At 39.8% G+C, this 25,098-nt stretch overlaps 1 protein-coding gene across 1 annotated transcript in view; it reads right to left on the minus strand.

Annotated features, from left to right (window-relative positions):
• Window positions 1-25,098, minus strand: part of CHRDL1 (chordin like 1) — a 183,094-nt gene that overhangs the window by 120,761 nt on the left and 37,235 nt on the right. Inside the window, exon 3 of the mRNA XM_007952594.2 lies at window positions 22,600-22,693. Coding sequence (XP_007950785.1) covers window positions 22,600-22,693 — 94 coding nt within the window. The remainder of the gene's footprint in view (window positions 1-22,599; window positions 22,694-25,098) is intronic.

The raw sequence follows: 25,098 nt of genomic DNA on the forward strand, positions 1-25,098 counted from the left end.
AGCTGTTGCATTGTGGTAAACTGTGGTCAATGACATGAGACAAAGTATATGTGAACTGCTGTATGGAAAGTGAATTTGCTCTGTAAATCTTCATCCAAATCACAATAATGATAATAATAAAAGATAGACTTGAGGTCAAATTATTTCTAAATATCAGGAGAGTATCTAAGTTAGAAGCAGTGAAGAGACTGGACAGGGAGGGCAACTTACTCTTTTAAAATTTATCTGTAAGGTAGGTGTGGTAGAAGCATATTCCAGGAGGCAAAGAAAACTGGGCTCCAGGCTAGGTTACTAATGGGCACTGTGGCTGCAAAGTCGCTCAGGCTCCTCACCTGTAAAATATGTGGGTATGGGGGATGGAAAAAATACCTCTTTTCAAATTATAGTTTTCTGTGGTTGTAGAAGATATGATTCCTGGCCTCAAGAAGTTTTTGATCTAGTTGCAAGACAAGCGATGGATGTTGTTGTTAGGTGCCATCAAGTTGGTTTCAACTCACGGACACACTACGTACAAGAGAAAGGAACACTGCCAGGTCCCGTGCCATCCCCACAATCATTGCTATACTTGAACCCATTGTGGCAGCCACTGTGTGAATGCATCTAAATGAGGGTCTTCCCCTTTTTTGCTGAGCCTATATTTTACCAAGCATGATATCTTTCTCCAGGACTGGTCCCTCTTGATAACATGACCCAAATACAAGAGATGAACAGACAGAGAGGAAACACAAAATTGAATTCAGTGAACACAAACGTATCCATTAGTCACATGTGTCTATTTTGTTTTTAATGAATTAATAAAACCTACTGCCATTGAGTCAGATCTGACTCACAGCAAACCCTCCTTGGGTTTCCGAGGCAGTATCACTACGGAAGTAGATTACCTAACCTTCCTTTCGAGGAGTGGCTGGTGGGTTTGAACCTCCAGCCTTCTGGTAATACTAAATAAAATTTAAAATGCTGTTTCTTGATCACATCAGCCACATTTCAAGTGCCCAATAGCCATGTGTGTTAGTGGCCACTGTGCTACTGGACAGCACAGACATAGAACATTTCCATCACTGCTAAAAGTTGTGTAGGACAACACTGGTGTAGACAAAATGTACCAAAAATATCCAGAGAATGCAGACATTCATCTCCATGCCTCCTTGGCCTGGGATCATCATGGCTGTTCAGCTGTGACAAATGACAACCTTCCCAGACTGTGAGGCTCTGCATCCGGCCACAATTATTGCCTCGCTCAGGAAGCTCAATTGCTTTGGCTACCTACACTTTCCCTATTGTCTCTGCTGCTTGGATCTTTCCCTAGGGCTTTTGGGAAAGCCATAGAGTCTTCTCATGAAAAATTCCCTTTTAAACAAACCTATGAATAATATCGATAAACCAGCGATTCATGCATCTTTTAGAGCTCCCTGGGCTATTTGCCCAAAAGATGTGGCATGCAAAGTCCGATAAAGGCCAATCTGATTGATCAATGAAAGTCAGCCCTGTATGTATTAGTTTGGGGAAGTGAGCATAGCTAGAACTGAGGAGAAAGTTCTTACATGCTCCCTCCACAACACTATTAATAACATGAAGAAAATTTATCCAATTTAATCCCAAAGACTGACTTCAAATCATAACAAAGCAAACGAAGGAAAGAAAAACAAAAGAAGAGCAAGACAAGGACAGGGGCTCTCCAGGGTTCCTCCAGCTTGAGGGATGAGTGTGGGTGTGAGCGTGTAAGACCGTATGTGAGAGTGTGCATGTTCTCCAGTGTGGGAGAGTATACATTACAATCATGTGTGTTAGGGCATGAGGGGAATAGGGGTAGGTACTTGGAGGCTTTGGGGGTTAGGGCTCATCAGACCTGCCTATGACTCAGAGGAGGAGTCTCAGTTTCTTTTATTGGGAAGAAGAGAATTTAGCTTTTGTCAAACCACCTCATAGCCAATTCCTTTAAGGGGTGTGTGTGTAAGGAGGACAGTGTCATAACACAGATAGTGTTAATGGCTGCTATTTTAACAATCCAAACTCACTGCCTGGGGCGCCAGTAGAAACTAAACAGCTTTACTGCAAAGGGTGCAATTTTTAAAAATCAAATAAATAGCTGAAGGCTCACTCATACTGAACTTGTGCCCAAATCAGTGTCAATCGACAAGTTTCCATTGAATGCTGGACAAGCCAATTCCTCTTCCAAAGAGAACATAGAAAACATTGTAAGTTCAGTTTGGGGGCAGCTGGATGATCTTGTGTATCCTGTCCTTCCCAGTTTTTGTTTTGTTTTTTCCTTCTTCTTTCCTTTTCCTCCTTCCTTCTCAGCCTAGGACTCTTATTCCTAAATCCAATTTAATTTCTTTCTAATGCATCTTCCTGACTCTTTTAAGTGTTCTGCTACTTCTATTTTATTTTCACACATAGGAGCACAGATCTGCTGGCCTGGGCTTCAGAGCAGGTTTGCGCCATTTATAAAACAACGGTTTTGCACCTGCCATGTATTCCCAGCAGAGACGGAGAATGTAAACCCAAATCTACACGAAATAATATTATTGCCCACCTGAGAAATTTTACATATTGATAAACCACATGCTGAAAAATTGTACTGTCCCAGTATTAGGATATAGCTAGGTATGCATGTGAATCTAGCCAGACACAGCTACAAAGTCTTAGTATGAAATCCTCCACTTCATCCTCATTTTGGCCAGAACGTTCTCATTTATCCAGAGTAAACTCTGCCGGCATTCTAAAATAGTAACAATAGCTTGCCTTTATGGAAGGCATACTACAGGCTGGGCACTGTGCTACATACTTTACATATATTAATCTTCACATCAATCCTTCGAGGTATGAACTATTATTGTCCCATCATACACACACACACAAAAAAAAAATACACAAACTAAATAAAGAACCTCCTCAAAGGGAAATCTCCTACTGAAAGTTTCTCCCACTGACATCTGGAATTCTATATTTAGTGAATTATTTCGGTTAAGTATTGGCTTTTCTGCTGTTAAAGAGAAAATCTCCCTGGAAGAGATAACCTAGCCTCATTCTCATTAGGTATTAGTGACTGACTACCTGAGAGCTGAGTGGTTGGAAGTGAGGTGAGAAGTTGAGGGATTGAGTGAGAGGAAGGGCTGCAAAAAGTTGTCTGAGAACACTAACGACCAACTTTACCTACCTCCCCCTTTTGCAGTGGGCTGACTCTACAAGGTCCTTTGAGATTTGGCCTCCACTGACCTGACCTGTGAAGTCTCTTCCCTCCTGCACAGACCACACAGACTACAGTCCTACACATGCTTTTGCACGTGCCCTCCCTCCTCTTTCTCCAGCTGGCAAAGTCTCATCCATCTGTCAGAATCCAGCTCTAATGTCAACTTGTCAGGAGGCTTTGGCTAGCTCCTGGCTCTGGTAGAATGTGTCTCTTTTTCCCCTCTCTGCCTGCACAGCCTCGTGTCCACACCTCTACCAAAGCACTCATCATATTATGTTTTAATGATCTTGTTATGCCTGTCTCCTCCACTAGACTGTGGTGAGTTCCTTGAGACATGGTCTGTATTGTATTCATGTCTGAATCCTCACTTTGAGAATGTCAGCATTACTTTGCAGTGCACTCACTGAAAATCTGAGAAACTGGACTATATGAAGAACGTGGTATCAGGATTGGAGGAAGACTCATTAACCTTGTCATTTACTTTATGTCTTCTTCTGGGCTCTCATTAAACCTGTCACTTGTTTCCTTTAGATCATCTCCTCAATTTTTCCCTGAGGCTGAAATATCTGATCAGTGCCTGGTTATGCTGCTACTGACATTGTTATCGACTGGAACAAATACCACAATTGTTTCTAACATTGCCCTCATTCTTCTGGAGATCCAGGAGTCAAATTCTTTCTTTCACCTACTAAATACTCCCTTGCTTTTATATGTCTCTATATACTTTTCAAAGCAATTTATCACATCAACTTTTTCTTTGCACTCTCAATGAAAACCTGAGGAGTAGGTAGGAATTATCACTTTCATTTTACAAGTTGGGAAAATAAGCACAAAGAGGCTATCCAGCTCTGTGAAAGTCCCACAGTGAATTGCGGGAAGAAGAGGGCTGGACCTCATCATTTTTCTGGCCCTGTGCCTTCTTACTCCCCATACACAGCCTATGATAGCATCCCATGGGAAAGAAGTCAGGCATCACCCCCAGAGAACCAACACTCTGTCTTCTTCCCAAATGTGGTCCTGGTCAGTCTGATTTTCAGGAAGTCAAAAGGGCCTTCTCATCAGTGATATAAGTTTGAAGGCAGATGACTTGATCCAGATGCCAATATACTGTTCACTCTGCAGCCTGGAAATCAAAGCCCCAAATGCCTTCTTACTAATTCCAAGGACCCACCTAGAGGTCAAAAAGAACACCCTTCCCCAGGCTTTGGTACTACTCAACTTTGTGCCTCCAAAAGACAAAGCAAAACAAAACACAACCAAGAAGATCAAAATGATGCAAACAAGCAACTAAACAAAAATAACAGTCCCCCAAACAACCATATGTACATACAGAATCCTATGCCTGATAATAGGAGCTCTGTTAGCGTAGTGCCTAAGGCACCTGACTGCTAACCAGAAGGCTGGAAGTTCAAACCCACCAGCCACTCCTCAGAAGGAAGATTGGGCAATCTACTTCCGTAGAGATACTGCCTCAGAAATCCAAGGAGGGATTGCTATGAGTCAGGTCCGACTCCATGGCAAATAACAACAACAACAACAATGCCTGATAACAACCTTTCAAGGTCTTCTGGTCACCTTTTACCTCCAATCACAATCATTGAAAATGACACACATGGTATTACACACACACACACACACACAGGCACTCTAGTGGCGTAGTACCTAAGGCATTTGACTTCTAACCAGAAGGTTGATGGCTCAAATCCACCAGCCATTCCACAGAAGGAAAACTGGCAATCTACTTCTATAAATATTTATGGCCTTGGAAACCTAAAGGAGGTCACTATGAGTTGGAATCAACTCGGTGGCAATGAGTTTGGTTTTGGTTTACATATAAATATATCTATATTTATATATATCTATATATTTCAACATATGTATTTATGTTGTTGTTATGAGCTGTTGAGGAGGACTCAACTCATAGCAAGCCCTCTTTGGGTTTCTGAGGCAGTATTACTACAGAAGTAGATTGCACAACCTTCCTTGTGCTGCAAATATACCCATGAATATAACAGAACATATGAGGGGAAAAGCTATGAAAACTTCTTAGCTATAAACCAACACCTTGAGGGAATGAGTTGCTGGGCCTGGGGGCTCAGGAACATAGTGTCAGGATCCATCAGGGTCAATTGGCATAACATAGTCCACAAAGACAATGTTCTATATCCTACTTGGCTAGTAGTGACTGGAGTCTTAAAAGCTTGTGAGTGGCCTTCTAAGTTGCAACTATTGGTCCATCCCCATCCAGAGCAAAGAACAGTGAAGAAAATCAAAGACACAAGGAAGCAATTAGTCCAAAGGCCTAATGGACCATGTGAACCCTAGCCTCCATGACCCTGAGATAAGGAGAACTAGATGGTGCCTGAATATCACTGATGACCACTCTGAAAGTGATTACAATAGGAGGTCCCGGACAGAGTGGGAGAAAAATGTGGAACAAAACTCAAAATCATAAAAGAGACCAGGATTACTGCTCTGATAGAAACTGATGGAATATTTGAGACTACGGCCTGTAGACAGACACCCTTCAAGCCTGGAACTGAACTCACTCCCCTGTGGCTCAATTTCCAGCCAAACAATAGACAGACTTGTAAGGTGAACAATAACACCAGGAAGGCATGCACACCTTAAGACCAATCAACCACAGGACATCAAAAGGGGAATATGTGCCCAGGAATAAGGTCAGAAGGCAGGAAGGGATAGGAAAGACAGGTGGATGGAAATGGTAAACACAGGGAAATAGTGAGAAGAGCGCTGTTACATTGTGTGAATTGCAATCAATGTCAGAAAACAAAATGTATATGATTGTTGTATGAAAAACCACTTTTCTTCTGTAAGCTTTCACCCAAATCACAGTAAAAAGATTTTGTAAAAAGAAAATCTGTGTTATTTCTCTGCCCAGCATTCCTTTCTCTATTGCTTCTGATAATAGTAGCCAAGTTATTTGGGAGGGATGAGAAAGAAATGAAAATGTAGTATTATTAAAATATATATTATGATGTTGAACTGATGATTATAAAACAAGCACTCCTATAGTCACCATGCAGGTAAAGAAACAGAGCATTGCCAGCACCCCTAGAAAACCGCTATATGTACCCTCCTCTCCCACTGGAGGTACCAACACCACCCTGTCTGTTGAGATAACCATTTCCTTGTTTTTCTTTATAGTTTTATGACATTTATGAGCATTCCTAAACAATATACCTTAGTTTTACCTTTTCTAAACTTTTTATTAATGGGATCATATTGGATGCATTTGTATGTGTCTTGCTTCTTTTAATCAGCATTATGCTTGAGCTTTAATACACTAACTTAAAAGACATCCCCTGCCCTCCTTAGAGACAGAAGGAGACTGTTGATCAGCATCTTCTAAAATCCCTTTATCTTTCTGAAACTTGTAGAAGTCCTCTCCGTCTTTCTTTCACCAAGCTCAGTAATTACAGTTTTCCTTCAACATTGCCTCACGTGTTTTATACTCTAATCCTTTAATAATCTTTCTAATGAAACCATATTGAATGGTTCCAGACATGATTTTCCCCAGAAACCAATCTCAGAGGAGGCCCTTTTGGAAATATACTTCTCCAGATAAAGTTAAACAAAGATATAGGTCTGCCCCTATGGATTTCTCCAAAAGCAGATGTCAGAGCTTACCAGTAATCAATTCTTAATAGAGGGTGATCTCTGAAGTTCCCTGGGAAAAAATTATTAAGGAATATGTCTCTCTTTCAAAACCTAGCATTTGACTGTTGATCAGCATCTGACTTCACTATCACATTTCTTTCATCGGGCTCTTCTTAAGTTTATTCTCCTCTTTCTTCCCCATTTTAAAAGGAAAGTAAGAGAGAAGGAAGAGGGAGGGTGAGGAGGAGGGAAAGAAGGTGGGAGGGGAGAGGGAGAAGGAGAAGGAAGGGAGGGAAGGAAAAGGGAAGGAGGGAAGGAGGAGGGAAAGAAGGGAGGAAGGAAACATTTCCCTCCTCCTCCTTCTCAACCCTATTATAATAAATAAATATACCATTCTAAGAGTATGAAGGGAGCTCTGGTAGCATAGTGGCTAAGGCACTTGATTGCTAACCAGAAGGCTGGCGGTTCAAACCCACCAGCCACTCCTCGGAAGGAAGGTTGGCCAATCCTACTTCCGTAGTGATACTGCCTCGGAAACCCAAGGAGGGGTCGCTATGAGTCAGGGCTGACTCGAAGGCACATAACAACAACAACAACAACAAGAGTATGAAGGTGAGTGTAGATTCTGATTTGGCTTTAGATCCCTGAGAGCAAAAAAAAAAAAAAAAAAACCACTGTCGTCGAGTGGGTCCCAACTCATAGCAACCCCTCCTTGGGTTTCCAAGGTGGTATCACTACGGTAGTAGATTGTCTTTGCTCTTTCATTCCAAGGAGTGGCTGGTGGGTTTGAACCACCAGCCTTCTGGTTGTAACCTTAGGCACTACACCACTAGAGCTCCCCCCTGAGAGCACACACACACACACACACACAAACAAACACACTGCCGTGGAGTCGGATCCAACTCATAGCGACCCCTCCTTGGGTCAGTCTTGTTTAAATCTTCATGTTTAAAAAATAACCACTACTTCTAAGTTTGATGTCTTTCTTTTTCTCCCCAATTTTAAAAAAAAAATCCAACCAATCCTCTTTCTTCCTCTTCTGCAGTTAAGTTCTACAGAAGTTACATCTACTTCATAGGCTGTCTCTAATTCATGTACTACATCCCTAAAAGAAAGAAAGAAAGAAATTTGTAAGCAGCCACACATATATTGCTGAACAACTTCCTACTCTCTGGGTATTAAGCCTATATGTGGCAAAGGCAAGAGACAACACTCAAGACATTTATAAAATAGGTTATGTTGATGGCCAAAAATGGAGTCCTGTGAGGAGGTGGATTTTGGAATAGATTTCAATAACTGACACCCTACGTCTGCCAGTTTCTAAAATCACTTTTAGGGAATAGCTGACGGTGTAAAAATTTAAATACAAAAATCAGACACAAAAATCATTCTAATAAAGACTGTTATTTATTTTAGTGGCTGCAAATAATCTGGCAAACCTTTTGGGTTACAGTTATTTTGCATCCAAAACCCTGAAGTGAAACTTTTTGGCTCGAGACAACAGATAGCAAGGATATTTGGTTACTTCTGGAACATATTGGTTTTAAATTAACAACTCCAAAGTGAAAAACTTAAGAGTTGGCAACTCATCCTAGAAACCACTGTATCCTCTGCCACAAATAACGAACCTACCCTTAATATTACAGAGGCCTGGTGCTCTGCAGGACTGTGGAGAAGGTCAAGCCTAGCTCCCTAATCTTCTTCTGTCCCTGCTCCATAACTCTTCCAGGTATCTAGGATTCTCATGATATCCCTCACCCCACCCTCTCCCATCTCCACAATCAAAATCTGCTGTCTAGATCTTGTGTTCAGATTAAATTAAAAATGTTACTAAGAGTTGTAACTACTTTCTGAGATAGATAAATTTATCAAGATGTAAAGCCTAAATTAAAAAGATGAAGCTGTAATAATGATAGAATGTCATGTACTGGGCAACTTGGCAGGAAAGTAGGGAAAAGTGTGGGGAAGGCTGATCGGCTGGCTAGCCAGGTCTGGGAATCACAGGTTATATGAAATCAAGGTAATAATTGCCTGCCTTTCTTAATCAGAAAGCAGGACTGGTTCAAAGGTCAGCCTTACCCACTAGAATGGAAGACCACTGAAGGACATTTTACCAATCTTTTCCTTTAAATACCCTAGATGTGATTTTTATTTCAAACTAAGTTGAAAACAGACTAAGCTGAGAACACTGATTTTATTTCAAACTATGTTGATTGCTTTTCCCTTTGAGAGTTTCATTTGTTTATCAGCAGAAATTCCTGGGCTAATTCCGAGAAATGCCATTCATTTCTTGCCAACAACAAGTCATGGACAATGGGTGGGGTAGAGGGGGGAACTCCCCATGCAAGGTCCTTCTTTCTGGATATGACAGGCAGGGGCTCTGAATGCGGAGGATGACAGAGGGAAAGGCTTTGGGTGGGAGTGCTGGGAAAGCAAGGGAGGTAGGCCAAATCAAACATGGTGCACATGTCACTACAAGACTGGTCCCAGGGAAATGTCACACAGGCAAAGTGTGTTTGGGAGGTGCCCACGTTCCCGATTTCCAGACAAACAATGTTGCCACGTTCCATGACCTTCTGCAGAAGCACAGACCCATCTACTCCAAGATCTCACTTAGGACGGCTCTCTATGGGCACTATTCTTGACCCCCTTTATACAAACTCCCCTGGGCCCTATTATCATAGTGCATTCCCCAGTCCAACTGCATCAGAATTAACTGGAGTGCTTGTTTAAAATGCATAATCCCCAGTGCAGCCCAACTGAATCAGAAATTTTAGTGTAGGGTCTGGGAGTCTGCATTTTATCAAACCTCTCAAGGTGATCCTTATGTATACTAAAGTTTGAGGAACACTAGTTTGAGGTTTTATTCTAAAATGGCCTGCTACCCTAATGAACTTCTAACACTAAGATACTGTATATAACAACAGTTTATTGCTATAACACAAGCAACTTCTGCAAGTTGAATGATATAATCCAACACTTCCTAAAGCATATACTAAGGAATACTAATCCTACAAAGTACTGTATAAAAAACAGGTCATATGGCTGAATAAGTTTAGAAAAAAAATGCATTCCACACCCCTTTCTTGTAGATTTTTAATGTGTATTAATGTGTTAAAGGCTCTGAGAAGTCTTGCATTAAAAGAAGCTTGTTTAACTTTCTCTAATCCAGCATCTCTAAGATTTATTTGGCCATATAAATGTTTTCCTTAGTAAACCCTATTAGCATTCCATAAAATTGTGTTCCTTGGAACAAAATTTGGGAAGTAACTGCCTTAACTCAGTAAAACAATTATACAGTGGATAACAAATGGAAGATTTATTTGAGACAGATGCGGCTTCACAGTATCTTTCAATGAACTCTCATCATCTTCACCTTTGTGTGGGACCAACTGTGGTTAATATCATTTGACTTAATGGAAGACCATCTTTTTCCTAAAGGCTTGCTCCTATGATGACACAAGGGCTTCTGGCATGTTAATGGGAAATTACAATCTTAAAAGAAAAAAAAAAGAAAGAAAAGAAAACAAAAGAACTTAAATCCCCAGGATTTACCTAGCAAGAAGTAAATGGGGTGCTACTTTCCTGCAGGAGGTTTTAACACTTCATTCTCTGCAAAGTGCTAAAGGACCAAGTTGAGGAGGAAAAGAATGCCTATAAAGCATGCAAGACAGTGAAAAGGGTCCAAGAGGTAAGCGAACAGTCAGTATACACATGGAGGCTCTATGATCAACAGAAGTCGCTGGGTGGTGGAAAAGGTTAATGTGCTGGGCTGTTAACCAAAATGTTGGTAATCAAGTCCACCCAGAGGTACCTCAGAAGAAAGGCCTGGGGATCTACCAATGAAAAATCAGCTATTGAAAGTCCTATGGAGCACAATTCTATTCTGACACATGTCTGTCTCTGTGAGTCAGAATCGACGGCAACTAGTTTGGTAATCAACAGCAAACACTTCCTGCGGCAACCTCTCAACAATCATTATAAAACAACAAAAATGATATTAATACAAAAAAAAAAAAAAACCTACTATAGAGAAAGCAGAATTTCATAACCTTCAGGCATTTGGATAGCCCTGGACCCAGTTTTGTTTTTTTCTTTTAATACACCAATCTTTGCAAGGAAATGGCCCTCTTTGATCATCCTACATACTATAGCTAGTTTAGTATCTTACTGAGGGAAAAACTATGCTAACTGAATATTACTGTTTAAAATATGAATATTATTATTTAAAAGGAATTGACCTTTTTTTAACTAAAAAAAGGCAAGTGAAATCCAACAACTTACAAAAGAACAAAAGAAGAGGGGCAAGAACAATGAAGATGAAACACGGATAATGGCAACAGCAGCAACCAGAAGCAACCATGAGAATGGTGGGCAGCAGATGCTCAAAGAGAGGAACAGAAAGATGGGATGGCTTTAAAATTTGAGGGATGTTCCTCAATAAGTTAAACATAGAATTATAACATGATCCAGCAATTATACCCAGGAGACTTGAAAACAAGGATTCAGATACTTGTGCTCCAATGTTCATCGCAACACTGTTCTTAAGAGTCAAAAGGTGGAAGCACCAGTGTCTATCAACAGATGAATGGATAAACACAATGTGATACACGCATACAATGGAACATTACTCAGCCACAAAGGGAAAAGAAGTTCTGATGCATACTACAACATGGATGAAGACTGAAAACAATATATTGAGTGAAAGAAGCCAATGGAAGTCACATATTGTATGGTTCCATTTACATGAAATGTTCAAACAAGCTAACTCATGGTGACAGATAGCAGATTTGTGGTTGCCTGAGCCTGGAGAGAAGGGGGAACAGGAAGTGACAGCTCAACGGATACTGGGTTTCCATTTGGGGTGATCAAAAATTTCTGGAATTAGTTAGTGGTGATAGTTACACAACCTAGTGAACATACTTCTTGTTAGCTGCTATCGAGTCAACTCTGACTCATGGCAACCCCATCTATGGGTGCAGAGTAGAACTGCTCCATAAAGTTTTCAAGGCTATAACCTTCCAGAAGTAAATTGCCAGGCCTTGTTTCTGAGGCACCTCTAGCTGGGTTTCAACCAACAACCTTTGTTAGCAATCCAATGTTTAACCCTTTGCATCACCCAGGGATTTCCATTGATGTATTCAATGCCACAAAACTGTATACTTTAAATGGTGAATTTAGTGCCTAAGGCACTTGACTGCTAACCAGAAGGCTGGCAGTTCAAACCCACCAGCCACTCCTCGGAAGGAAGATGGGGCAATCTACTTCCGTAGTGATACTGCCTCAGAAACCCAAGGAGGGGTCGCTATGAGTCAGGTCTGACTTGATGGCACATAACAACAACATTTTACTACACACACACACACACACACACACAAAATCCTTGAATTTTTACTCTAAAAATTTTGGAGGAGTAAAAAAGATCCCTCTATATGATTACCATTGATCTACTATGCCAGGAATGACAAATTGAAGAGGAATGCCATGGCATTCATCATCACAAACAATGGTTCAAGATCTATCCTGAAGTACAACGCTGTCAGTGATAGGATAATATCCATACGCCTACAAGGAAAGCCAGTTAATATTACTATTATTCAAATTTATGCACCAAACACCAAAGCCAAAGATGAAGAAATTGAAGTTATTTACCAACTCCTGCAGTCTGAAATTGACCAAACATGCAATCAAGATGTGTTGATTATCACTGGTGATTGGAATGCAAAAGTTGGAAACAAAGAAGAATCACCGGTAGTTGGAAAGTATGACCTTTAAGATAGAAATAACGCTGGAGATGGCATCTGTGGTGGTTTTGTTTTTGTGTCAACTTGGCTGGGCCTGGTTGAATGGCTGGGCAGCTGGATGTAGTATTCCCCATGATGAGATTGGTAATCAACTCCATGGTGGAATCTACTGGGAGCAGCTGAGTAGCTGCCTTAGGGAATGTGGTCTGCTTCCTGTATTTAAGCAGAAGCCTTGGGAATGGTCCCTAGCCTTTGGCATGCTTGGACCCTGCATGTAGCCATGTTACTGCTCAGCAACCTGCTATGCTTTCCCGACCTTGGGACTCACAGTGGACTTAAGTTAATGGCCTGCCGTGTGCATTGGTAACATCAGGACTCTGCCTTTTTACTTGTCAACCTTGGGACTTCTCAGCCTCAGCAGCCAACAGCTGCCTGAGTGAAGAAATGCCTTTAGCTCCAGTGGGCCAGGAGCAGGAGGCAGAGCTGGACCCCAAGGTTGAGGGGTTTTCACCCAGCCCCTAGAGCCTGGCACTTTGAACTTGGACTTAAAGCTTCCAAACTGTAAGAATAAACTCCTGTTTGTTAAGGCCATCCAATTTGTGGTATATTTCTTGTCATAGCAGCACTAGGTAACCGGAACAGCATCATAGAATTTTGCAAGACCAATGACCTATTCATTGCAAATACCTTTTATCAACAACATAAACAATGGCTATACATGTGTACTTTGCCAGATGGAGTACACAGGAATCAGATTGACTATATCTTTGGAAAGAGGTGATGGAAAAGCTCAATTATCTTCAGCCAAAACTAGGCCAGGAGCTGACTGTCACACAGACCATCAGTTGCTAATATGCAAGTTCAAGCTGAAGCTGAAGACAATTAAAACAAGTCCATGACAGCTAAATATGACCTTGTTTATATCCCTCTTGAATTTAGAGACCATCTAAAGAATAGATTTCATTGAAAATCAATGGCCAAAAACCAGAGGAATTGTAGGATGACATCAATAAAATCATCCATGAAAAAAGCAAAAGGTCATTAAAAGACAAAAAAGGGAGAAAAGACCAATATGGATGTCAGAAGAGACTCTGAAACTTGCACTTGAACAGAAAGTAGCTAGAGCTGATGAAAGAAATGACAAGATAAAAGAGCTGAACAGAAGATTTCAAAAAGCAGCTTGAGAAAACAAAGTCAATTATTATAAGGAAATGTGCAAAGACTTGGAGTTAGAAAACCAAAAGGGAAGAACACGCTCAGCATTTCTCAAGCTGAAACAACTGAAGAAAAAGTTTAAGCCTCGAGTTGCAATATTGAGAGATTCTATGGGCACTAAAATGAATGATGCAGGAAACATCAGAAGAAGATGGAAGGAATACACAGAGTCAATGTACCAAAAAGAATTGGTCAATGTTCATCCATTTTAGGAGGTGGCATATGATCAAGAACCAATGGTATTGAAGGAAGAAGTCAAAGCTGCACTGAAGGAACTGGCAAAAAACAAGGCTCCAGGAATCGATGGAATACCCACTGAAATGTTTCAACAAACAGATGCCATACTGCAGGCGCTCACTTGGCTACACCATGAGATTTGGAAGATAGCTACTTGACCAACTGATTGGAAGAGATCCATATCTGTAGCCATTCCAAAAAAAGATGATCCCACAGAATGTGGAAATTATCGAACAATATCATGAATATCACATGGAACTAAGATGGTATTGAAAATAATTTTAAAAACGGTTGCAGCACTATATGGAAGACAGAGAACTTCCAGAACCACAAGCTGGATTCAGAAGAGGACGTGGAATGAAGGATATCATTGCTGATATCAGACAGATCTTGGCTGAAAGCAAAGAATACCAGAAAGATATTTACTTGTGTTTTATTGACTATGCAAAGGCATTCGATTGTGTGGATCATAACAAATTATGGATACCATTGAGAACTGGAATTCCAGAACACTTGATTGTGTTCATGAGGACCCTGTACATAGGCAAGGAGGCTGCCGTTTGAACAGAACAAGGGGACAGTGCACGGTTTAAAATCAGGAAGGGAGTGTATCAGGGTTGTATCCTTTCACCATACTTATTCAATCCTTATGATGAACAAATAATCTGTGAAGCTGGACTACATGAAGAGCATTGCATCAGGATTGAAGGAAGAATCATTAACACCCTGCGATACACAGATGATACAATGTTGCTTGCTGAAAGTGAGGAAGACTTGAAGCACTTACTGATGAAAATTAAAGACTTCAGTCTGCAGTATGGATTACATCTCAATCTAAAGAAACCAAAATCTGAACCAATAAGCAGCATCACAATAAATGAAGAAAAGACTGAAGTTGTTAAAGATTTCATATTACTTGGTTCCACAATCAACACCAATAGAAGCAGCCATCAAGATATAAGACAACGTATTGCACTGGGCAAATCTGCTGCAAAAAACCTCTTTCAAGTACTGACAAGCAAAGATGTCTCCTTGAAGATTAAGGTGCACTTAACCCAACCCATGGTATTTTCAATTAGCTCATATGCATGTGGGAGCTGGACAATGAGCAAGGAAGACTGAAGAAGAGTTGATGCTTTTGTGCAACAGGCAAAGAATACTGAATGTACCCTGGACTGCCAAAAGAACTAACAAATCTTTCCTGAAAGAAGAGCAGCTGGAATGCTCCTAGGAAGCGAGAACAGCCAGACTTTGTCTCACCTGCTTTGGTCTTGTTGTCAGAAGGGACCATTCCCTGGAGAAGGATGTCAGGCTTAGTAAAGTGGAGGGTCAGCAAAGAAGGGGAAGGCCCTTAAGGGGATGGATTGACACAGTGGCTGCAATGATGGGCTCAGTTATAGCAAGGATTATGAGGCTGGCACAGGACCAGGCAGTATTTCGTTCTGTTGTGCATAGGGTCGCTATGAGTTGAAGCTGACTCAAAGGCACCTAACAACAAAACAACAACTTGATTACTGTAGCACTGGAAGTGATAGACACATACATAGTCATAGGCATAGACCCACTTTTACAAAAATATACGGAATAGAAGGAAAGGAGGACACAGTATAAAGATAGGTTAGCAATTACAGACCAAAAACCAGATTCAGAGTGGTTGAGTGACTTGCAGCTCTCATTCTAAACTGTCAAAGTCCAAATGTCCCAAACCCACTGCATCTTATACAGTCTGTTTCTGCTACAGTATGGAGTTTTGTAATGCAATTTTTTTTCATATACAAGTGCTGAATAAAAGAATCATGTTAGCATAAAATTGATATTTCATTGGTTCATACATGATTATTCCCAGCAAATTAATATTTTATACCACCAAGTAGCAGTAGCTGAATGCAAAGCATAGTAACACAACTGAAATCAGCAAGCCATGGAGTACTTTATACTATTCCCATTCATCCACATTCTTCTTTCGACTCAGTTTGCCTACATGCCCTGTCCTACAAGTGCTTACTACATGATTCTCCCTGATGTTCGTGCATTTTTTCTCATCTTTATAACTCAGTAGCCTCAACCCTTCCTTATATCACCTTTCTTCAAGTTAACATCACCATTTTAAAAGGTAGTAGAGTCTATATTTACTATAATTTTCGTATTTCTTAGAATTTTAAGATATCTTTTTAAGCCATGCTTGTATTTTATAAGTATAGTTGAATTTTTAGTACTCTGGTTACAAAGTTGCATGAGTTCTGAGTGGTTTTCCCCAATCCCATTTTTTCCAAAGTTCTTTTATTTTTCTGTGTACAACTTTTCAGAATGTGAGGATTTTCAGGAATGCACATATTGCATTATAGCAGAAATATCTATATTCACTAGCTAGCTCACAACCCAAGTACTGTTGAGAGGGGAATGGCATAGGGCTTTCAGCCTTCTTCTTAGAGGAACATAGATCATATATTACATCACTGACAAGGTAATTTCTCTTGAATTTAAGACAGTAGGGTGATGGATGCCCCTCTCAGTAAAACCGCATTGTAACTGTCTCCATTACAATCACACCAAAGAGCTAACTTTCTTCACACGTAGAAGAAAGGAAACACTGGGGTCTTTAGGAACCAGATAAAATCAGACATTTGGAAACTTTTCAACAGTTCTGTGATGACCCAGTAATGTTGGAATGTCTCTAAAGGAACCAAAATAGATTAATTTTTTATAGCAAATTCTTAGTGTAATGACCACCAAGAAAACCTCTTAGATAATACCATTATTTAGGCTCCTAGTCACTATAAAAACCTTCTTTTGTTGATAAAATTGCATATAAAGAACAAAATGAAGCATCATATTCTTTCTCCTTTTCACTCACCTTTACCATTCCAATCCCACAAAAGAGAAGAAATGGAATTTCATTCCTACAAATATATGATTTTCAGGACTATATAGAGTCCTGTGTAGAGGATGGGGATTTAATGACCATTATGATCCCTGTGCAATGCTGACTTTTCCATTAAGAATGTTCCAGCTTCCATATAACCACAGTCTCTTCCGACTCACTAGAGCCCTCTGGGATGTGACCAAGTTTTGACCTCTTCTATGGAGACTTGGGGAACTGGTGATGAAAAAAATTTTAATTGTTCTTCAGGGAATCAGTATAGATTTTTCTCTGGTAATTCTAGAAAAACAATCCATATACTTTGATTTTCATAGTTTATTAGGAGTTGCAGAAGATAGCCTCAAATCCAAGTAGAAATCTTGGAAATTTCAGGAGTAGGAGGACCATGGGAACCACAGAAACAATGAAGGAGAAATGATGTCTCTTCCAATGGAAGATGAGCTATAAGCATGGCAAGTCAGGCCCTCCCACTAAGTCCATCACTACCTAGATAAACTCTTGCTTAAGTCAATGCTGCAACAGGAGAGTGTGTAAAATCACTACCTTGGGTTGATTTTTTACTTTTTCTTTTTTATGTAGAGCTTGTTCATAATCTTGGCTTAAAAGTGAGGACATTTTTATCACAGTGTCTTCCATTGGCTTAAGACAGAACATCAGATCTGCTTCCTTTAAGCAAACATTTTTTTTGGCCCTGAAGGCATGAGTTTCCTCGTGCCTAATAATCACTGGGGTGAAAGGAATACACAGTCATTGCATCCATTACCTTGTCTCAAAGCAAGACTGTGGCAACCCTGTCTCAGATGGGTGAGTAATTTTTATTTCCACATATATCCAGTAAGGAGCTACAATTCTCCTTAGTCATTTATTTTAGAATTTTACAAGTACTACTTCCCAAATTTCTCCCTTCTATCAAACTCCATTCTTCTGTTTTATCTTCAACAGAAATAAAAATATATCTACTTGCATTTTGTTCCAATATAAACCAGAAAAAAAAAAACCTCACAGCCATCAAGTCGATTCTGACTCATAGTGACCCCCTTTGGGTTTCCAAGGCAGTAAATCTTATGAAGTAGATTGTCCAATCTTCTTTCCATGGAGTAGCTGGTGAGTTTGAATTGCCAACCTTCTGGTTAGCAGTCAAATGCCTTAGGCACTATGGCAAAGAAAATTCCCTGGTCTAAACAAAGAAGAAAGATAGATAAAATGTGAAAACTGAAATAAAATAACACTTCAAAACTGCAAAATGTTCAGAACTCTTTTGGAATAAAACATAGAAGGAAAGTACAATAATAAATGCCTATGGTCACTACAGCTAGGTCTGTATAGAAAGAGTTGGGGCCAGACAGCTGAGCAGGTGCTACATCCTGTGAAGGCTTCCCATGTGAAGCTGATGATTAGAGTTACACTCCTCACCTATAAACAGGAGATGACATAGCTCAGTCCACCTAGGGCTGTTATCTGCAACTCACTGTTTGCCCAAGGTAGGTAGCTGCAGCTTAGATCCTGACCCAAGATCAATATCCAGGATGTACTCTATACAAGAAAATAAAGGTAGAAATAGACCATCCAGGCATGAGAAAGGCCAAGCTGAGACACTAATATACAACTTGTTTTAGAGTGGAGTAAACTGTAAGTCCTGAAACAAGAAAGGCCTCATGTAAGACAGAACCCCTTGGATGATGAGTTCTCAAATAAAAATTTCAGAAAGAAAAAGGAAATTCAGAACTAAGAAAAACTGTCAAGAAACCCAACAAAAGTGAGAATTCACACCTGAACAATATAAATATTTGAACAATCTGAGAAAGACTTTTAATAAAAATTTAAGTACTTTAAAGAAATAAAGAGGTGAACAAGGTCCCAAGAAAGAAGAGCAGAAGTTTATGAAACACTAACATGTAGATATAAAAAGAATCTAATAAAAAACTTGAAGGAAAACATATTCATTGGAAATAAACAACAAACAAAATTCAACAGATGTCTTAAACAGTAAGCATGTTTTTCACAGAGAAAAAAAATCATGAATTGGGAACAGAACTGAAGCAAAATATCATTATGGAAAATATACCAACATGAAAAAGAAAATAAAGAAGACATCAAGAGACATGGGTAATGAATCAAATGAGATGCAGTAACATATGCCAAATGCAACTTTGAGAATGATGCAAAAGATAAAATGAGAGATGTAATCTTCACAAAATAATGATTACAATTGAGATGAGATTTGTATCCTTAGGTAGAAAATATCATGCACTGTGCTGGAGAAATAAAAATAAATTGCACTAAAAAATTGAACATGAATTACCATATGACACAGCAATCACAATCCTAGGTATATACCCAGGAGTAGTAAAGGCAGGAATGCATACAAAAACTTGTACACCAATGTTTATTGCAGTACGTTTTACAATAGTCAAAAGGTGGAAACAACTGAAATGTCTGTCAACAGATGAATGGATAAGCAAAATGGGGTACATACATACAATGGAATATTATGCTGCTGTAAAGGGGAATAAAGCTCTGATGCATGCCACAACATGGGTGAATCCTGAAAACATTATTCTGAGTGAAATAAGTCAGTTGCACAATGACAAATACTGTATGATCTCACTTAAATGAAATAAGGAAATACAGAGAAAGCAAAGATTATTAATAGTTACTCTGATGGCGTACTGCCTAAGGCATTGGACTGCTAACTAGAAAGCTGGTGGTTCAAACCCACCAGCCACTGCTCGGAAGGAAGGTTGAGCAATCTCTTTCTATAGTGACATCGCCTCAGAAACCCAAGGAGGGGTCGCTATGAGTCAGATCCGACTCGACAGCAGTGAGTTTGGTCTTGGTTTTTTGAGGGTTTTTTTTTTGTGGGGAGTGGTACAGATGGAGTTTTTGTTTGGGAGTCACTGAATTTATGTTAATGGTGGTGGAATGTTTAGGATGAGGATAGTGATAATAATAGCATAACATGAAAAGTGCTATCAATATCATTGAGTTATAAATGTAGAAGTTGTTGGTAGATGTTTGGTGTATACATTTTCACCACAATAAAAGAAAAAATAAAATAAGTTAAATTATTTATTTATTTATTTATTTATTTATTTATTTATTTATTTATCAGTGGGGGATCTCTGGTGGTGTAGTGCCTAAGGCATTTGACTGCTAACCAGAAGACTGGCGGTTCAAACCCACCAGCCACTCCTTGAGAGGAAGACTGGACAATCTACTTCCATAGACATACCACCTTGGAAACCCAAAAAGGGATCGCTATGAGTCAGAATTGACTTGACGACAGTGAGTTGATACCTCAATGTGAAACTAAAGTGCATCAAAGCAAATCTTAAAAGATAGAAAAACTATTACATACAAAAGAACTACAATAAAACCTCAGACTTTTTACTAGCAAACAAAAGAGGTCAACAAACCATAAAGTAGTATCTTCAGTACTGAGGGAAAATAAACACACACCTAAATTTTTATACCTAGCCAAGCTATCATTAAAGAATGAGGGCAAAATAGCAACGTTTTTGCATAAAAGGAAACTTTAATACTAGTCACAGAAAGTGGTATCGAAGCTTATAGTTAACAAGAAGAAAAATGTACTCACAGACAAGTCAGTTGCAAGAACATGAAGAAAAAGAAATGAATAGCTGAGTTCTATACCCTATGCAATGAGCTTTTCAAACTTAAAGACATTGGTGTTTATTTATTTATTTCAATCATCTGTTTTCTGGGATTTATGGTCTCAATTATTTTAACACTTTTTTCTCTCAAAATAACTTCTAGCTTATACTTTACCTTTTCTCCAATACTTGCCTCCTGTTAGGCAGCTAAGGTAGATGACATCCATACTTCCTCTCTATATTCCTTTTCCCAGTCATGCCTTAACTTCCTTCCCAGGGAAGAACAGTTTTGTTTTAGTTTACACAAGTTCCTATAACATTAAATCACATTTAGGGAATTCTTGGAAAGAAAGCTTTGATAAGACCTTTTGACAGTGTACTAAACCACTGCCATCAAGTCGATTCCAACTTATAGTGACCCTATAGGATGGAGCAGAAGTGCCCCACAGGGTTTCCAAGGCTGTCCATCTTTACAGAAGCAGAATATCTCATCCTTCTTCTACGAAGCTACTATTTTGTTAGAACTCCTGACCTTTTGGTTAGCAAAAACAGCAGGGTACTAGGCAAGTTTTTGTTTTGTTTTGTTTTGTTTTAAGCTCTCCAAAGTAACCCAATTATCAGAAACTTTATTTCTATTTACCAGACCCCTTCCCATACCACACTCTTGTAGTTCACTTTAAGTAGAAGTAGTAAATAAACATACAGAAAAATAGTAAGACACGCTTAGGGATTCATTCCAAAAAAATAACTTTTAGGTTGGTCATATGCTCAATCAATCTCTTTGAGCACATATTATTTTAAACCATATATCATCATCACCAATACTTGGAATGATAAACCTGTGATATGGCATGATCTTTTGCCATCTGAGAAAGAGACCTCTATGCTTACTATAGTGTATTTATGATTCAGAAAAATTTACTAAACCAATATAAAGCTAGTGATAAAATGGATTTGGAGGTTTCTTCATTAAACAAAAAATCCATGCATGAAACATTTCAGTTAACTGAGCTTTCACTGAACTTTATTCCTACAATTTTTTTTCCAAGCACTTTTGGTTCCTCTCTTCTAAGCCCTGGAGGTTCCTCACTGCTTAAAACAAGCACCACCTGCATCCTAGACCAGTAATTTTTCACCTTTTTGGAGTTATGTATGCTCTTTTAGGAATACCAATAAATTTATGGATCCTCTATGGAAACTTGCATGTATACATATTTACACCAAATACTGCAAACAATTTTAAAGAGCTCACTGACCCCCTAAAGCCCACCAATGCACCCCAAGTCTAAAACTCCCATCCTAAAGTAAAATAGAATTGACTTCCTAGACTTTAAAGCTTCTACTTTCTTGAGCCCAAGACTGTCACTTAGCTTTTCTTAGGACTGCTGTTGGGCTCACAGGCATCCCATGAGTTATTCCATGCTCACACACCTTTGGTGTGAGAGCCAGGCTCCAGTCAAATGTGAACAAAGTGTCATTGAGGGAGCCATTGCCTCAGACAAACACTCCAGCCACAAAACTTGAAAGTAGACATTGTAATAGCCTTGTGAAAAAGTCTCTGTCTGGCTCCCCCTTAGAGTTGCTCTTAACAATGTGTACATAATAAGGATACAGTCTAGAGGAGGCGGCTATACTGCAGTCAGGCAGCTTTATACTGTCATAAACCTTACTGGTTCAGTTCCTTTGAATTATGAATAGTCCCTCATCATTTAGAAGCTATGCTCAGACGGAATTCCAGCATTAATTGGATCGGGTACATGCTGCCATGTTATAGCTTCCTTGGTGCCACCTATAGCTTCCTTTCTGCTTATGGCAGAAAATCTCTGAGGCACAATTCCCTTCCCCCAATTGACATTCACCTTCAAATGATTAAAAGCCCAATGAAAATCTGTTACTGGGTACTCAATAACTTATTAGAGCCTAGAATGTGCCCTGCCTGGGCTATAAACAGTATTTAGGGGCCAGTTTGGGTTGCCTAAAAGTGTCCTATTGTTATTTCTGTCTGGAAGTTTCCCTTATGGGGATTTAGGGAGAAGGAGTGGTGAAAAGGGAGGAAAGGGAACCCCAGCTGAGAAAGAAAGAGTTGATTTGGTTTACCTGTGCAGCGAGGGCAGCACAGATGAGGAACATGCACAGGAGAGAGGCAATGAAGGCTTGGACATCTGATTCGGCTGCAAAGCACATTCCCGTTCTGGAAGAAAAAAGGCAAACAGAAAAAATAAATGTCTTTCAAAGGTCACTCCAATCATGCTAGTTGGGGTAACAGTCATATGGGGACTCACCCAGGCAGTGAATAAGGCATTCCCAAAAAGCTGAATGAAATCAGCATTTTATTTCTTTTTCTCATCACTAGCACCTCTGCTGGGTTGGATGATAGCTTACTGGTATATTTTCACTAAGGTTGAGATCACTACTGCTCCAATTTTCAAAGCCTCCCACTAATTGTGGGAGGTACTACTGGCCTGGCTCTGAGGCATTTCTACCATTCTCCAGCTTTAGCTGCTAGTCTTAGCTTTAAGAGCCTAGTCTGATTTCATAACCACCTACATTCCCAATGCCATGGAAGGGAAGGGGTAATGAGTAATGGTTCCCTTGAACTACTACTCAACCCTGGGCAAGGAAGCATTCCTTAGAACATGAATGCTGGATTCTGTATAATGTGCCTTGTTCCAGTAGGCTGAGTGACTCTTGTCTTCATTTCCCTCTTAGTCACAGATTTTCTGAGAATAAGCTAGAGTTAGGAATTGGACTGGTTAGCCAGCATGCCTGGTTCGAGTGACTGGGTTCCTGCCTGATTTGCAATTATAAGACGCCTAGTTTAAACAGCTCACAACCTTTGCCAGAACAAAGCAAGACTTTGGGACTCAATTTTTCATTTACATTTTCCATCCATAATTCATTTGAAGTAAGGGTACTTGTATTTGTCAGGATATTGTGGGAGAAGAAGGTAGTGAAGAGGATAGAGAAAGAGGAGATTCCTAGTGCTTGAACTGTTGTCACTGGGATCATATTAACATTTTCACTGTCCTGCAGACATCAAAGCCTTGGCCTCCAAGGGTTAGCTGTCCATCTCCAATGTGTTGGCTCAAGAATCTGAAACAATCATGCCCTACCAAACAGTTAATCAGTCCCCAGATACTCCACTTAATACATGTCCTAGCCATTTAAAGAGGCAGGCTTCTTTTATCCAAATCTGAATCACCTTTCTGCAAAACTTTTGCTTTTTCATGTACTCTGTAAAAGATAATTTTTGCAGTGATGCATTTGGAAACACCACAGAGGCTCTTTATGTATCACACTCCTCAAAATCAGGTGGTAGCCTCTTGAGGTCAGATCACTGAGGCATGCCAGAAACCACACCCTTCCTGAAGAGGTCCAAGCTGAACCTCCTTAATGCTCTACATTGAATTCTGTTCTACAGTTAATAGACTAATAAAAATACTAATAACCATAATTATGATGGTGATGACAACAGCAGCAATTAACATTTTTTGAATGGTTATCATGAGCCAAGCACTGTTCCATGTGAGTTAAATGGATTAGTGAATTTAATCCTTACCACATCCCTATGAAATAGCTTATATATTATCTGATTCTAAAAAAGAGGAAACTGAAGGGGCTTCGAGAAGTTGTAGAATTTATCCACATAGCATAGCTCATATATGGTAGAGCCAGGATTGGAAATTTGGCCTGTCTTGACTCTAGAGTCCCACAACCTCTTAACATCACCTTATGCTGCATGAAAGGTTAGGTTTTCACATGCTCAAAATTCTGACAGCCCAATGTTCAGGTTTGCAAGTGACTGTTCTTGCTTTACCTGTGCATTAGGGAAGAGCTGCAGTTCTCCTATGAGACCTCAAGTGAGAGGTTAGTCTTGAAAATGCTCTCAGTATGTTTAGTACTCTCAACTCTCAAAGTCTAGTACAAGGTCTCTGTCTTAGTTATCTACTACTGTTATAACAGAAATAGCACAAGTAGGTAACTTTAATGAACAGTTTTTTTTTTCCAGAATTTAGGAGGCTAGAAGTCCAAATTCAGGGTGCTAGCTCTAGGGGAAGGAGCTCTGGTAGTATAGTGCCTAAGGCACTTGACTGCGAACCAGAAGGTGGCGGTTCAAACCCACCAGCCACTCCTCGGAAGGAAGATGGGGCACTCTACTTTCATAGTGATAATGCCTCAGCAAGCCAAGGAGGGGCCGCTATGAGTTGGGTCTGACTCTATGGCACACAACAACAACAACACAACAACAGCTCTAGGGGAAGGCTTTCTCTCTCTGTTGGTTCTGGAGGAAGGTTCTTGTCTATTCATCTTCTATTCCTTCGTTCCCTATCAATCTTCAGGGATGTGGCATCTATCTTCATCCATCTGTGCTTGCTTGCTTCTGTGCCTAATCTGCTCTTTTTATATCTCAAAAGTGATTGGCTTCTCAGCTAATCTTTGACAAAGGCCCAAAATCCATTAAATGGGGAAGAGAATGTTTGTTCAATAAATGGTGCTGGCAAAACTGGAGATCTATTTGCAGAAAAATGCAACAAGATCTGTACCTCACACCATACACAAAAACAAACTCCAGATGGATCAAAGACTTAAATGTAA

Source organism: Orycteropus afer, unplaced genomic scaffold (genome assembly GCF_000298275.1).
Source record: "Orycteropus afer afer isolate SDZICR_OR568_19922 unplaced genomic scaffold, OryAfe1.0 scaffold00352, whole genome shotgun sequence".
Lineage (NCBI taxonomy): Eukaryota > Metazoa > Chordata > Mammalia > Tubulidentata > Orycteropodidae > Orycteropus > Orycteropus afer.